General features: G+C 48.3%; 1 protein-coding gene across 1 annotated transcript in view; it reads right to left on the bottom strand.

The window, feature by feature from the left end:
* Positions 1 to 271: 271 nt before the first annotated feature.
* The window catches only part of LOC147898375 (Amidase family protein), a 100,050-nt gene continuing 84,029 nt past the window's right edge, over positions 272 to 16,292 (bottom strand). Inside the window, exons 9-10 of the mRNA XM_087379817.1 lie at positions 10,017 to 10,127; positions 272 to 739 (exon numbers count right to left, since the gene is read on the bottom strand). Coding sequence (XP_087235943.1) covers positions 665 to 739; positions 10,017 to 10,127 — 186 coding nt within the window. The 3' untranslated portion in view covers positions 272 to 664. The remainder of the gene's footprint in view (positions 740 to 10,016; positions 10,128 to 16,292) is intronic.

Here is a 16,292-nt window from a genome sequence, read left to right as displayed (position 1 = left end):
TTTGCTGTTTTTTTTGCAGTTTACCAGAGTTAGAAGCGGTCGGGTGGGGGGGGTTGGGGGCTCATTGCCCTTCCTCAACATCGTTTTTGTAGGGGTTACAGCACCAAACAAGGCGCATGGAGAAGTCCAGGAGGGACCTGAGTCTGGTGATGGAGAGGCGTAGGAAAGGGGGTTGGGACAGAGCGGGAAGGAGGGACTGGTTAGAGGAGGGTAGAGGAAATGTGAGGGAAGGGAGCTGCAAGTGGGGCGGGGCAGAGCGGAAGGGGGAGGGACGGGCTGGAGGCAGGGAGGGAAGATGCTAGGGGGAGGGGGGAGCTGCAAGGGAACGAGAGGTGCAAGAAAGGGCGGAGGCGCTTAGCTGGGAGGGGCGGGGAGGTGAGAGAAAGAGAGAGAGAGAGAGAGAGAGAGAGTTTAGTCTCCTTGCCCATCACAATGCAACAAGTGTAGCTTGTTGTGAATGCCATTAACCTTTGGTATGCTATGTCCATAAATCTGTGCAAAGCTGTTCAATAGCATTGAATGGACTCATCAAAATGGAACGTTCAAAACCAACAACAATTGCAAAGGGAAGGAGCATATTGAGTCATGCATGACAATAGAAGCAGAGCATGGGAGCCACAAAACTACAATGCTGCAGTTTCTTGAATCATGCATGACAATTAAATTAGAGCATGGGAGCCACAAAACTAAACGGTTGCAGTGTTTGTTCGAATATGTGTCCTATTCGAAGCAGCTTCTCCTGTCATCACAATAAAAATAAGGGGGACACAATTAGCTTTCAGCATAAGCACCCTCAAGTTCAGCACATTGCCGAGCTTTCACCTAGCATGGATTTCAGATCATCATGGTCAAGTCACATATGGAGGCAGATAAATAAACTGCTTCAATCTATTAGCATTCCATGTCAGGACTCAGTACAGTAGGACTCTGACAACCTTAAGATAGTAGTGCTGAGTCTTGCTGCTTTTGCTAATACGAGTGTCCACATGGCAATACAGTTTTAAAGAGGAAAGCACCTTTCAAGTACCATTAAAGTATTTACAGCTGTAATATTTTCTCACAGAACAGCCATGGAGGCACAAATTTTTTGCCCAAGTCAAATAGAGCCAAAATTTGCTGGGTCTGCTGCTTCTCATGTAATCAATTCTTTCAGAACCAACCCAGATCAAGATGATAGGATTCTAGAGGACGAAAACAGAAATCTTGATTTTTCCGAGTCTTTCAAAAACAGGCATACCATAATGAAAGTTTCAAATTTAAGCATCCAACCACCACTACATAGGTTTCTGTGATCATCTGTCACAGTCTGAGTATTGCGAAAATAACACTAACGCTCTAGTGATTGTGCCAATTAAGTCATTGTCCTAATACATTTTATCTTGCAGCTAGACGGGGAGGGTGCCAACATGTTCAGCAGCATATGCATAACCATAGCATCCATCATAAATCCCACACTTGCAGAACAGAAAATGTAATGATTGCCCCTTCCCCTTGTTGTTGTGCCTACATCTCCCGCTCCCCTCTTCTCTTTTACCTTCCCCACTGTGGCTGCCTTGTTCCAGCCTCCTCCCTTTCCCCAAGGTGAATGAGCACTGTTTGTACATAATCGCCATTCTCAAGTGCAGCCCTACCCATGGATATGGAAATATATAGAATTATGTTTACTGCAACTGCACACTTCTGATGGCAGAATGCTTTTCTAACCAAGGCTTTCTTAATGATATCAACACAAATTGGTGCACGTAGATACGTAAAAAGACATTGCAAAGGACCTCTGCAGAAAAATGCATGAGATAAGAGTTCTAGAACTCATGAATGTCCCTCCCCCACACTGTTGTGCGGTGCATCCTCCCCCCTGCCCTTCCCTTCTTTTCCTTTCCCCCTTGTTGTGGTCCAAGTTGCGATCGAGAAAGATTCATACTTCTTCTGGCTTGCTGGCCACGGAGGCTTGCCCATCGGACCGTGGTTGGAGCAAATGTGAGTGGAGGGGCAGTGCCATTGTTGCTCCAATGGTGTCCCTGGAGACTATCCCGCACTGCTGCTTGTGGAGCTATCATAGCGCAGTGAGGATTTGGATGGGAGCCCTCAGGATCATGACACATATGCAGAGTCTTCAGAGAGACTACACCTGGGGGATGGTGGCTTGGTTGACAAAGGGAGGACATGCGTATCAGATCGATGAGATCTCCCCAGCCTACCGGATACATGGTCAGAGCATCCAGAGGATAGCACTCCACGAGGCAGTCCCTCCTGACAGCCTAGCTCCTCCTTTTCCTAGGGAGGACAGTGTATGGGAGGTGGAAGCCAGCATCACGGCCTGGAATATTTGGGTGGCTTGTTGTAGTCTTGTGATGGGAGCACCCAGTTCCATTCTCGGCTACCCTAGTTGCCATCTGGCAGGATATCATCTACACTCTACGGTCCACCTGGGAACGTGGGACTCCAGGCTCCAAAGCGACTATCGAGCGGTGTGCACGTTTCTGCAAGGCTTGGCCTGCAGGAGTTTTCTACGCATTCACTCCGCGAGGGATTCTTTGGTTGTATAGTCCCCCTACTTGGCTGTTAGCCCCTGTACCAGAGATTCCCTAGGCAGTGAGCTGGGTTTTTCTGGAATAGGCTGGTTTCTTCTTTCAGCCTTTTTCCGGTTTTTTCCATACTCAGCCCCTTTGGGGCTGTTGTTTTGTATGAGGTTTTCTTTCAAGCATCGATAAAAGGTTCCTTTCTTTGCAAAAAAAGAACCTAAAGGGTCTCAAGAAGACTTTAATACAATCATATCATATCATACGCAAGGAGGGGAAGTGGGAAGTATTTTGTGAGAGGCAGATCATGATAGGTCCCTGACGGGCATATGGTGGCCCTCAAGGGGGCAGGTCTATGAGATTTAGGGCCCCGAGACCCTGACCTGTAGTGTTTGGACCCCTTTTAGAGATACATTTTCTTACGTTATTGTATCTAGTGCACTGGCATGGGGGGCTCCCCCCTACCTTGCTTGAGTTCTTTCAATTCTAATTCAAGTACTTTGATGCTAGAGGCTCCCTCTTGCGATTTTGTCTATAGGCATCATTGTCCATTCTAGACAAATCAAAGACATTTGATGCCAAATTGGAGGCACATGCCAAATGACACTTGGCCATAGCCTCATGTGGTGAAGGGACACAAGCTATTTTGGAGACCTCAAAATAATGGCGGTTAGAAATTATGTAACCAGCCCATTGGAGACATCCAAGAAGTATGTACACAAGAATTTTGGATAGAACACGTCTACATTGAGAATGCTTAATAGTGGGAATGGGTGACTCTGGTGGCTGGTCTCCTCTTCGTTTTGCAACATTGGTAGTTTCTTCTGCACCTCAACTATTCCCAGCGTCTTGAAGGAAAAGAGAGAGAGAGCAAAAGAGTGTTGAACGTAAGTTGCAATAGATGAAGTTAGAAAAATACAAAGCAGGGAAAGGTTTTGACTAAGTGACAAAACCTTATCCTTCACTAACCGTAATTAGTGAACTAACTGGGGTTAGGGGGGAAAACCTTTAAAGAGGAAAAAGTGCCCCTAACCTACTTATTACATTTCATTGGTCACTGCTAGATTATAATAATAATTCTAACACCCCCTTGCAGTGCCAATGTCATGTACAAGGAAATGATCAATCACCAAAAGGAGATAAGTTCAGGGCACTGCGAAATGCCTCAAACTTTTCACGTGGAAGTGCTTTGGTGAAGATATCTGCAACATTGTCATGTGTTGACACATAGATCATACTGATCTCTCCTACATGCAACTTCTCTCTGACATAGTGATAGTGAACCTCAATGTGCTTCGTGCGAGCATGAAACACATGATTCTTTGCCACTGCTATAGCACTCTGACTGTCAGTGAGAATCAGAGAAGGACCCTTCAATGAAAGACGAAGCTCAGCAAACAAACGACGCAGCCAAACACATTCAATCTAGAGCTGGGGCAGCTCCATAAACAATGCTTGCTAGATTCCTCTGCAAGCTGGCAACGCATACACAAGGAGGGTCTACCCATCTGCTGAAGCCAAGTACCCACAGGTATGCCTCTATGTATAGTGAGCCAAAGAAAGTAGGAGACTTTCCTGCTCTACTGATGCCCCAAAAGTGAGTCCAGTAGCTCAGCAAGAGCTCTGCAGTAAGTCCCTGTGCGTGCCAATGCTAGGAGGCAGATGGTAGGTGATGAGAGTCTCTCTGCTGAAGCCTGTAACCAACCCTCGTCGAGACCTGGAAAAAGGAAAGAGGACGATCGCCTGCCACCAGAGCAGGCCATGCCCACTCACTTGGGTCCCAGTCAAGCTCCGCAAGAGGTCGACCTTGAAAAATCCAAAGTCTCCATCTAGTATCCTCTGCAATGGTCAACCTGGAAGGATTTGTGGCCCATTCCTTACCCAGGCAACCAATGACCCTGACTCTCTGCCAAATGAGCTCCTGCCGATACAGGGGCTGAGTGGGATACAATCTGTGAGAGGAGTCCGCCTCAAAATAAATAAACGGTGCCGGTCCTAAACGAACTCCAATGCATAGCCCAGCCTCACTAAAACAACCTGACCAAGTAGAGATGGGGTGAACATAGGGTGGATCTATGAGTATATCCCTCCACTACTGAGGAATAGCTCTCATGATCAATAATCTGGTGGCAGAAATCTATCCAAGTGGCCCGTGTCTATCTCTGATCACCTCCTCTGACATCTCCACACCTCCCCTGAACCAATCTCCAACTGTCACAACCCCCTGAGCATGCCATCGGGCCAAGGGAGTCCTGAGTTCTGTACCAGGGGAAGATCCCTGATACCGAACCACGGGGTTATGGTAAAGTGGTTGTCGGGCAATTCCCTCTCTGGAGGAGGGAACTGCTCTGATGAGGTGCTGTCGAAAATGATCCCAGATCTGAATAAGCCTTTTCACCAGTGGTGAGGAAGGCTGAGAATGCTGGTCCGACAGGAAGATCAAACTGACTCTACCTGCCCACTGGCCTGCTGCTTTGGGGGTGCACTGGTGAATCCCATGCAGTAGGAACTGCTTCCACGGTTGATCTCCTGGAGTCAAACCTCTAACAAGAAGTTTGACTAAAAGGGCTCTACCCTGCATCTTCGGATCAAGAACCCCAAGTCCTCCCTGCGAGGAGGGTAAAGTGATAGTATCCCATGAAACTCTGGCCCTAGTGTCCTCAGAACCATCACCACCACTCCACAGAAAGTTCCGAAGCAATCTCCTCACCTGGCGGATCGAGTCAGCATGAAAGCACCAACATGACGCAACGTACCACATAGTCGCTAGTAGAACCTGGTTGAGTACCAGCGCTCTTCCGGCCAAAGAAAGTCTAGCCGTACTCTAGTAGGCTAGCTTTCTCCGGATAATCTGGATAGCTGAAAAGCCGGTCCTCTACCTCCATAGACCACCATCCTGCTAGAAGAGTGAGAGTAGAGTGAGGAGACCCATGAAATCCATCTATCACTAAAGCCTAGCCTCCTCATAGTGCCCTCCAAGAAACCCCAGTCCACCCTGTCATAAGCCTTCTCAAAATCAAGAAGAAGAACTGCAATCTCCTGCTGACTCTCCTGCGCCCAGTGAGTGGCCTCCCAAAAGGTGAAGATGTTATCCAAGATACTCCGATCTTGGACAAATCCTGTCTGAGTAGCTCTGATGATATCTGGCAACATAGGTTTTAAGCGAAGAGCCAAGGTCTTCGCTAGGATCTTGTAGGCTGTCCCTAGAAGTGTAATGAGTATCCAATTGCATAGGACTGTCTTGCCTCCCCCTTTCGGGATGAGACAAATCATACCTGTGCATAATGTCTCGCCCAAAGATCCTGTATCGAGAGCCTTTGAAAGACTCATCCTGTCTGAGACCATCTGGAGGACATGGCTCCAAATCTCCTCTCTGGCTCTGATCATCTCCTCGGTGACTGGATCGGCGGTGTAAAGAGTGGAATAGAAATCGGAAGTGATCTCAACAAAATGGTGAGGGTCCGTCTGAAGAGACCCGGCCTCATCCACAAGTCTACGAAGGCTGTACGAAGAGTATCTCTGACCCATTGCCCTGAAGAACTCTCTAGAGCATCTATCCCCCTTCTGGATCCAGAACGTCTGCTGGGAGTAAAACCTGAACTGGGCCCTCCTGCCCTGAATCTCCTCTAGTCTCTCTTGAGCCTCCGAAAGCTGCCCTCTGATGAAAAGAGAATGAGGAAAACTCTGAATCAATCTCTGAATTCTGGATACCTCCCCTCTTGCGTTCTGATCTCTGACTCTGAGCTTTTCCTTCTCCTCTTTTACCCTCAACTGGCAAGCCATGCTGACTCTAGCCAAAGCCCTCTCTACCCACATCAACCAGCCCTGATCCACAGGAGTGTCCTCTGACAACCAAGCCTCTCTCAACCGTTCCACGAACTCTGCGTCCTGAAAAACAAAGTCCGGAACTCTCACAGAGCCTGTACTCTCCAATCGAGAGCTCCAATCGAGAGGTAGGAAGAATCTGCAATAGGACTAGAGCATAGTCAGATAAAACATAACCCGGGCCGATCCCAATGTCCTCCTCTGGCCTGGCCCCATTGGCCAACATAAAACCTATCAAGTCTGACCAAAGAAAGAGAGCCATGGAAAACCCCGGACCAAGAGAACTGAAGACTGTCAGCCAAGTGACGAAAGTCATCCAATCGAGCTACATCGTGAAGTCCAGCATGCAAAACAAAACTATCCCACTCCACTCTCTCCCTGTCAGAAAGGCCACCCTCTGTCTGGCCCGACTTGTCTTCAGAGAATTCAACCATGTTGAAATCTCCTCCAACAATCCAAGTGTCGGCCTGAGGAAAAGACTCTCTGAGCTATCTCCAAAAAGCACGTTTGTGGGCTGGATCCGTGGGAGCATACACATTGAGAACACCAACTGCTGTGCTCTCAATCTAAAGAATAACATAACATGCCCTGCTCTTCACTAGTGTACCCTCTTGGGTGATCTCTGAGGCCCACCTGGCTGAAACTGAAATGCAAACTCCTCCCCTCGTGCCATCCGTTGGGCTCCAATATGTCCGGCTCTGGTCCTCTGAGTAAGGATCTGCATCTGTCAATCCTGTCCTGGGAGAGCTTATGCTCCTGGATAAGCACAATGTCTGGAGGGAACCCTGAGGAAATAAACCGAAGGGAGTCCCTAAGCAACTGCAATCTAGGAACTCCCGATCTACGACCATCTGCATCTGAGGTAAATCTGCGGCCGTTCAATCCTCTCACATTCCATGAAATGATGGACAACCTAGACATCGGATGGAAGTGAGGGGGTGCCACTGGCAATGACACAAATCTCTCTCTCTAACGGTGCAATCCAAAGTCGGTCTCTGATCAAACTCCAAATCTGCCCCAACTCATGTAAAATGGCTCCATCCAAGGGAATAGTACTCTGGCACGAACTGAGGAGCTGAAAGTCAAACCAACCAGCACTCCTGGGCAAATCAAAGTCTCCCTGAACCTCAAAGAACAGAAACAGAAAGGCCCTACCACCGAAGCCAAGTCGGAGAGTCCTAGGACATGAATGAATCTGCGAGCCGACAATACGATGAACCGGTGAAAACTGACTCATGCTCATGAGCTGTCTAGCAATCTCGTTGTCAAGTAACTCAGCTGACCAGCTTTCGCTCCCCTGAGATCGAAAGCTGCCTGCGAAGAAACGAAGAATGTGCCCCTCTCTGGAGAGAGTAACAGATCCCAAGTACTCCTCTACCTCCTCTGACCGTCTGCAAAACACCGGGAGAAGTTCCAATCGAGTGAGGGAGTCTGTGGTAACCCCTCGAGCCAAAAAGGGCCAAAACTCAATGGGCAGATCTCTGTCAACCATCCTAGGGTCAGGTCTAGGAGCCAGAAGAGCTGAAAAGGGCTGAGCCGTCCTAACTCTGCTCCTCGAATAGGTGAGAGGAAGAGAAAGAATCTGCGACGAGGTGCATGTCAACGTGGATGACTGATAATCTCGCTCGATCTCATCTGCTAGTCTCAGGAACAAATATCTGAACCTCCGGGGTAGTAGTGTCAAGAGTCATCAAATCCTGAGCTACAATCTCCTGCACAGTGTCATGACCTGCTTGCGGATGGTCCTCCGCATCTCCCCTTTCCGGGGTCTCCTGCACATGTGTCTCAACTCCTTGAGCTACCGTCTCCTGCACAGTGTCATGACCTGCCTGCGGATGGTCCTCTGCATCTCCCCTTTCCGGGGTCTCCTACACATGTGTCTCAACTCTCTGCCATCTCTGAGCTCGTACCTGGGGCTGCTCGTGCTGCTGGCTCTCCCTCTGTCTCCGTCTCCTCCGAGCTCTCCATGAAAGCTGTTCCATTGGAGGCACCTCCAAGTCCTCTGAGTCCATTGAAGGCTCCCCCGGAGGAGTCTCCTCTCGCTCTACAGAATGAGTCGAAGTAGGCTCACAGACCCCTGAAGGCTAAACTGTAGGCTCTGGGTCACCCGTAGGATGAGATGGATCCAAAGTCTCTGATCGAGGCTGACGACTGGGGCAATCCCTAATAAAGTGACCTCTCTTCCGACAGAAAAGACACTGATCAGGAAGACCCTCGTACAAAACCCTCTACTGAATCTGGACCCCATCTCCCGTGGAGTACGAAATCAAAGTAGGCAAAGGTCGAGGAGGGGGGAACTCTGAAGTGAGTCTGACCCTCGTAACACCTGTACCAGCAAGTGACTGAGCATAGGAAAGTCTAGCACCTGATGGGATGACTGTACCTGCCACACTAGCCATATGCTCCATAGCTCTGCGACAAGAGCTGACCTCATCAGGAAGTCCAAGGAAAAGCATCCAAAAAGAGACCTGTCGCGGTCCCAGGGAAGTAGTACTAAAGTGCTTCCGCCAAGGCCAAAAATGGATGACTCTGCTCTGAAACTGAATCGGTGAGCTCATAAGTACTCTTTGAGCCTGCTCTGCAGACTGAAGGCCAAAAGAAAAGTACTCTCTGCCAAGCAATCAGAAAACCGTAACTGAGACACCCAATGAGGCCATGCTGGTGTACACCCAATCACGTAACTGTTGGCCTCTACCGGGTAGAAAGCCAATGATGTGCGTCAAACAAAAACCCTCCTCTGCTACCTCAATCATCTGCACAATGTCGAGAGGAAAAGAAACTGTGACTTCAATCTCCTCAGGTTCCGCGACGGGAGTGGCATTAGTGCCCTCCATTGTCTCAGCTTGCGCTGTCCTGAGGGGAGGAGCTACCTCTGCTGAAAATACCCACCAAGAACTCGCAACCAACCACTAGTCAATCCCCAAGAACTTGGTCAATGAATGCCCCAAACTTCAGCCTGCGTGGGATAGCAAAATGAGGATCAAACCCAAGACTGAAAACAGGCCGCTCAATGCTGAAGCAAAATAGCTCCGCCAATCCCTGGAATCGGCCCAGAAACTCAGCTTGAAGACCCCGGAACACGAACAGCAACAGTCCCGGAGAGGGCCCTGAAGCAGCCCAGCCTGAAGTGCAAAAAAGAGGGGCGGACAGCAGCTGCAGGAATGGCCTGAATGGCGGCGACGGGCAACAGCTGCGCAGGAATGGCAGCCTGGATGGCGGCCTGAAGGGGGGGGACCTGAAGGGCAAGGGGGGCGCGGCCAAGAGAGCAGGGGGGGCGCGGCCAAGAGAGCAGGACCTGAAGGGCAAGGGGGGCGCGGCCAGACGGGCTGGGTGATGGCGACGGGGTGGTGGCGGGCAGTTGCAGACGGGAGCTCCTCCAACATCTACAAAAATCGAAGGAAGAGGTCCTTCGATTTTTCATTTGCACATACACCCTATTGTTTTAGTAGAGTTTGTTAGTGGACCACCCTTAAATCGTAGAGCAATTTTTAAAATCTGTTCTTTGTTTTTTATATAAGCATGCATTACCCTAAAGTATAATGAGATGATTATCAAGAATTTAATTTCCCATACTAGCACATCTCATTGAACACCTTTGGAAGGCGCTTGAAGAATTTCAAAGCAAGCGATTCAAGAATAAGTAAATTGCTTGGATGCAAGATCGAAAAAGACCTCATCGAAGGTATTGCCAATAAATTGAAGACCTACTGGAAGTTGATTCCCTTCTCCAGTAAACCCACAAGGTACAACCAAGGCAGGTAAACCAGCTAGATTCACATTAACCTGCATCAAAAGGGACATCACAAACTTAAGACATATCTAAAAGAGGTATGATGGACTTGACTAAGTAGTAGCTATCACCAATGATAAACCAATGCCAATTTGTTCATGCGAAACTCGAGACAAGTCTTTCCTGATGCTTGAAAATGCCTCAAAACATATTCAAATTCCCCTTGCGCTGATTGTACTTTTGGTGCATACAACAGTGTGAGACATGCCATTATATACAGTATGCCCAACAGATGGCAAAATATGGTCCAAAGAATCCAAATCATACAAGAATTTGGCTTGTAAGTTGAAATTTGTTGAGAGAGGGGCCAAGAGTTAACTCCAAACTTTCATATACGTAGCGTGCAAACGGTCCGAGTATATGCAGCCAAATCTTCATCATAATACATGAATAATAAATTTTTGAAATTAAAACGTGAATGGAAAATTAAATGCCATTCATAATCGAGCATTCAAGATTTGAATTGTAGAAATCAAGAGATACATGCAACTTATATCTCACAAATTTCAAATTACACTGTATAAATGTTGTATAAATGAGAAATATAAACTTAAAGCTAAAAGCCTAAGCAAGCAATCAAATGTTTATAGGGCAGCAACATTTCACAACAAAACTAGTATTTAGTTTATTGTGGCATGCTTCCTAGCACAAGAAACATGTTAAAAAAGAACACATTTCGAGAGACAGAAATCCCGATACATTTCTAAAATGAAACATATTGCCCAAACCACACAACGACCAAAACCATCAATTATTCTTTACCCTTTTTATTGTAGAATCTAATGTAGTTACTCAACTTTTTTGGCATTTGTAACAAGTCAAGAGAGCATAGTCAAAGAGAGATGCCGTCTGTGTCTGTCGGGCTGTCTCATGCTGTGGTGGCGAAGGGGGACGTGGTCTCCTCGATCTCTGAACCCACTGAGCTATGTTCAAAGTGACCCCTCGTATCAAGCGGTCTCCTCTGAGGAAAGCCGTAGTAGGTCGGACCTCAATAGAGGGTGCTCTAGTTGCTCTCCGTGTCGCAGGTGGCCTATGTAACCCTCTCTCAGTAATCCAGAATGCCCACATATCGGCTAGCTCCTCCTCCTCCATCCCACTGTGTCCTAGAGCTGACTCAAAAACATAGAAGTCTGTGACTCGCCGCTGTGTTTCATCAGCCTCTATATCCTGTGGTCTGATTGCCTCTTGCTGCTCTCTGATCTGTTGCAGCAAGGTCTCCTTGTGTCGGCACCTCAAGCAAATAGAGCCCAATGCAGACATTGAAGTGGATCAATCATGATAGTGGGCCGAAGCCACTCCCATCCTGATAGAGACAATGGTATCGCCCTCGGATCTCCTAATAGGTTGGACAGGTGCAAAGAAAGTGCTCCTCTATCTCAATCACTCCTAGTGTGCATAGCATGCAAATCCGTTGCTCTCTCGATATATGTGTTGCTCTCCCTGTCTCAATCCTCAGCTGATAGGATGAAACCCGCACCTTCCCAATAGCGATCCTCAGTGCATGTGAGACTTCTCTGTCCTCGAGATACTGGGGTCTGATGCTGAATCCCTTCTTCGACACACTAAGGAAGTGGTCGCGGTAGAACTGGATCTTGGTGGGGAGCATGTGTCTGCTCCGCTCTCAACTAATCTTCTGGATGACTCCAAGGCCAGCCTAATCTCCAGTAGAGTAGGTCCCAGACTCTATAAATGAATATCCCCTGTATGGAAGATGGCATTAGTGTGTAGTGGTGTCGTAGCAAACTCTACCTGTACTATCTCATGAGGGACTGAGGGCTTGCTCTGAATCATCCTAGATCCCATAGTCACCTGTAGCTGCTCAAATCTCCTCCACTCTGCTATTGGTAGATCACAACCCCAGAAGGGTGCTGCATACATGGCAGTCGGTCGCACTGGCGTATCGAAGAGACAACAGTTCGTCGGTGAATCCTGAAAGTGTGCCTGGAAGCATTGTCTCTCCAATCATGCCAAAGCACCCCGCCCCGATGTGAATTGTACAGGGGCTGCATGTGTCATAGTGAAAAGGGGTCCTGTGAAGGTTGCTCCCAAATATGTGTAGGACTGCACTATCTCCACTGGCTCATTTCGATAGGTGAAACTGAGTCAACGAAGCACTATGTGTGAGGTGTTGAAGACCATAACCTTGGTCTTCCCAAGGTTGACTATCAGGTCTCTCTCTCTACAAAACACCTCTACGGCCTCCAAATGTCTCTGCAGCTCCTCTGTTGAGGATGAGATAAGGACTATGTCATGATGAGACAAGGACTATGTCATCAGCATATAGCAATATCTGTATCACGAGATAGGCTAGTGGAGATACTTCGCCTCCTAGGTGGTCTATGAAGGAAGTGACCTCATCAATGTAAAGCCCAAAGAGGGTCAATGACAGGGGGCAGCCCTGCTTCACTCCAATCGTACTCTCCACCCAATATGATAGACCACCTGGGGCATGAACTCTGCCTCTGACTGACTCATATAGGCTCATCACTCCCCATATCAATGTCTCTGGAATCTACAGCTCATGTAGTCTCCTGATCATGCGAGATCATGGGACAGTGTCAAAAGCCTTTCGAAAATCTACAAACTATGTGTAGACCTTCTGGTGTCTAGACCTCGCCTCCTCAATGATAGCCCTCAGAGTGAAGATGTGATCTAGGATAGAATGTTGTCTCCAGAATCCTACCTGTCCTAGTGCACATGTCCTAGTGCACACTGCCCCCGAGCCTCTGTACGAATGCTGAGCTCCCTCTCTAAGACTGATCCATAGATCTTGGCCAGAGTATGGCCAATCATGAGGGTACGATAGTTCCCAATCTCCATAGGGTCCCCGACAGGTGGTGCTCCAAGCAGGTGGGAAGCCGTGATACACAGCCCTATTGAACATCTATGCTAGGACCGAAGCTAGGACCTCCTGTCCATGTGCAAAGTGCTCACTCCGTAGGCCCTCATGATCCTCCGCTCTCCGATTGTGTAATCGACGAAGTGCAGCTCATACATTCCGTGTGGTGAACAAGTGACAGGTGGTGGGCTTGGGCATAGAAGAGGACATTTCCGGTGGTGTTTGCATCTAGGCATCATAGAGAAAACATGCATATGTGTGCCACAAATCTGGGTCAATGATGGGAATAGGTGGCTTCCTTTCCAATAGAAACCCCCATCCAATGGTCGGGGGCGGCCTCCTCGGAAAGATATGATGATCTCATCCATCTTATGTGTGAGGAAGGCCCACCTCTTACGGCGTGTCAATCGCTGGAAGATCTTATGTGCCTATTGTGATGTCAAGTGACCCAAAGCCCGCTCCTGTGTGAGGTGTGCTCTCGCCTCTCTGCACTTGTCATCGAACCAAGGATTTTGAGGCATCTTTCCATCTTGGATCCGCATGGATCGGGTCGTGGGAAAGGATATGGTAGCAGCGTCCTATACCACTGAGACAAGGGTATCGGAGGCACTAGCAAGGCCTATATGATCTCCAAGTAGGGCTAGGAGCTCCCTGGCTAGGTGACTCACATACACTGGGTCAAGGGCACGGTCAAAGTGGATATGAATGCGTGCAGACGTGGGGGGCGCTCTCCCTATGGATGGGATGGTGGCAGAGATATAAAAGGCCAAGTATGAGTGGTCAGCTTCGAGTGGGGGGAGGGGTTTCAGCTTCGAGTCGGAAGATAGCGGTGTGGACTAGAGGTTGCCATTGCAATTCCACACCGCTATCTTCAGCTTATTGTGTGCTCTCATCTCGTGGGTCTGACACCGTCATGTGTTGTTCACTACACCTTCCCTCTCCTCTCTCGGATAATCACCTTACTGTCTCTGTAGGCTGCCCATTTCCCTCCTTGCCTTGCTGCCATAACTCGCACCATCCCCTCCCTCCTGCGCTCTTGCTATAGGAGTGTGAGATCATCATCCAAAAAGATTTTGGTGCCCTTTAGTGTCACATGCACCCTTGCACTTGGGTGCAAAGTGACACACCGGCTACATCGACAAGTGCGTAATAGCTCCCTAATAGGAGATTTTGTCGTATGCTTGTGACCCCTTTATGAGCCCTTGTCCAGGGATAGTTAGGCACAAGCTACGTAAGATAGTCTCTCAGCCATAGGTCAAGTTAGAAGATCAGTTCTTGTTCACTAGTACTCACTGGAGAACAGTAGGTTAGTGTTTCCATCTTAGGTTTAGTGATAGGTCTAGGTCCAGCCTAGGATAGGAGCCCTTCTGGGACCCCTCAGGGTGGGAACATATGAAGGAGAATGGGCTGGGGGAGGGCTGCTTATATAGGCTGCCTTGCACCCCACCCACCTCTGACCAGCCTCAGTCCTTGGCATCAATTCAGCCCTCTGGGAAGGTGTTACGAAGCGCATCGCACGGGGAGTCGGGACAGCGAACGAAGTAAGGTTTGGGGTCTGTTTCAGCAGCTCTTTCAGTTATCTTTTACACTTTTACACAGCTCATTCTCAGCTCTTTATTTCAGTCATCTCTCAGTTCTCTCACAGGATCTATTACTCCTAGCTTTCACTCTCTCACTCACACAATAACCCTACATTTCGGTGGACAGCACAAGCCTCTCCCTTTCCCATGTGGACAGCATCAAGGTCTTGGTATTGGTCGGCATTGCCTCTCAGGTCTTTGGGTCTGCTATATGTGTGCACAGTGAGCTCTTCAGAAGCGTGTTTCCATGCTCTCTCGAAGAGTGTTCTTTGGATTTCTCAGTTCTCCAAGTATCATGCAAATTCTCCCCTGATTGGGGGAGGGGGCCCTTAGTGGGCACAGGGACCCAATCAGTTGTCGACTCTATTCTCTCTCTACCCTCATCACTTTTCTCTCTTTATGGTAAACAATGCTAATTCCTCGCTAAACGTTTAAAGAAGGTCTTGCTGTAAATTACACGATCAGATTACCGTTGCATGTTACATTGGTATCAAAGCTTTGGTCTGTATCCACCTTGACTACCGGGAGTGTATGGTTGTGTTGAGATCCGGAAAGGACACACAATCAAGCGCCATGGAAGGGTTAAGAAAAGATTTCAACCTTGAAGACTTTGAAGAGGAGAAAGACTACCAACAAGATACGCTTACGCCAAGTGCTCAAGAAGTGATGGCGAACCTTCTATACTAGAATTGGGTCCTCCTACAACAACTCGAAGAACATTCATCCCAACTAGAAGAAAGCAGAAGACAGCAGAACCAAACAAAACAACGTCTAGTGGAAAAAGAAGCAAAAAAGCCGCTGGAAGAAAGAGGAACCACAGATTTTGAAGATGTGTGAGGCATGCAAAAATGAGGCACTGCGACGCACAAGGCTCGCCCAGGCAAAGAGGCAACAAAAGCTAGACCGAGAGGCGATACTTCTCCAACATAAATAGATGTTAGCCGCTATGCAGGCAACTTTGAGCGCATCAGCCGTCACCGCCACATCTCCGTCATCAACAAACATAAAACCACTCACTCGGTCCACTCCCAATTTTGTTAAGTATGATAGGAAGTGTGGCGATTCCGCAATTTTGCAATTTATTCATCAGTTTGTAGCTCATTTTCTGTTAGCGCGCATTCGAGATGAGCAAGATAAAGTCCCCTCGCAGCCCATCATCTTACGGGTGAGGCGGTGACCTGGTGGCAACATTGAGCTAGTAAGCAGACTGACCCAACAACGTTTAAGACAAATTTCGTTTGGGCAACGTTTCTGGCCAACCTCAAAGCCTGTTTTCTCCCACCCCAATATATGCCTAACATGGAGGATGAGTTCTTTCATCTCTCCCATAATGGTTTGCCTCTGTTGACATACAGTAACAAGGTCATCACGCTGGCGCAGTAGTTGGGCATGACAGAGAGTGCCAAGATGAAGCAATTCATTCGAGGATTAGACACGAACATCTGTTTTACCATTCGGAACTTCGACCCGTCGGATTACGAGCAGGTGCTGACTCTCGCACAGAATTAGGAGATGATGCTGAACGGGGGAAAGCCCAACCAGATCCAGAAAGATTCCAAAGCCCTGCAACATTTAAACAACACAGCGAATAAGGATCAGAAGAAGGACAACCAGCTCCAAAAGAAAGACGGCCAGGTTTCATTGCCACCACATCGTTGGGCATGGCAAGAAGGATTGTCCGAAGTGGCTTGCCGAGAAGGCTGCGAAAGCGCCTACTTCGTCTGTCGCCAATGTATTGG

The sequence above is a fragment of the Dipteris shenzhenensis genome, chromosome 9 (assembly GCF_047967505.1).
Source record: "Dipteris shenzhenensis isolate YYH24624 ecotype China chromosome 9, Dip_SZ_1.0, whole genome shotgun sequence".
Lineage (NCBI taxonomy): Eukaryota > Viridiplantae > Streptophyta > Polypodiopsida > Gleicheniales > Dipteridaceae > Dipteris > Dipteris shenzhenensis.
The sequence above is the reverse complement of the archived record's forward strand: the minus strand, read 5'-3'. Positions and strand labels throughout refer to the sequence as shown.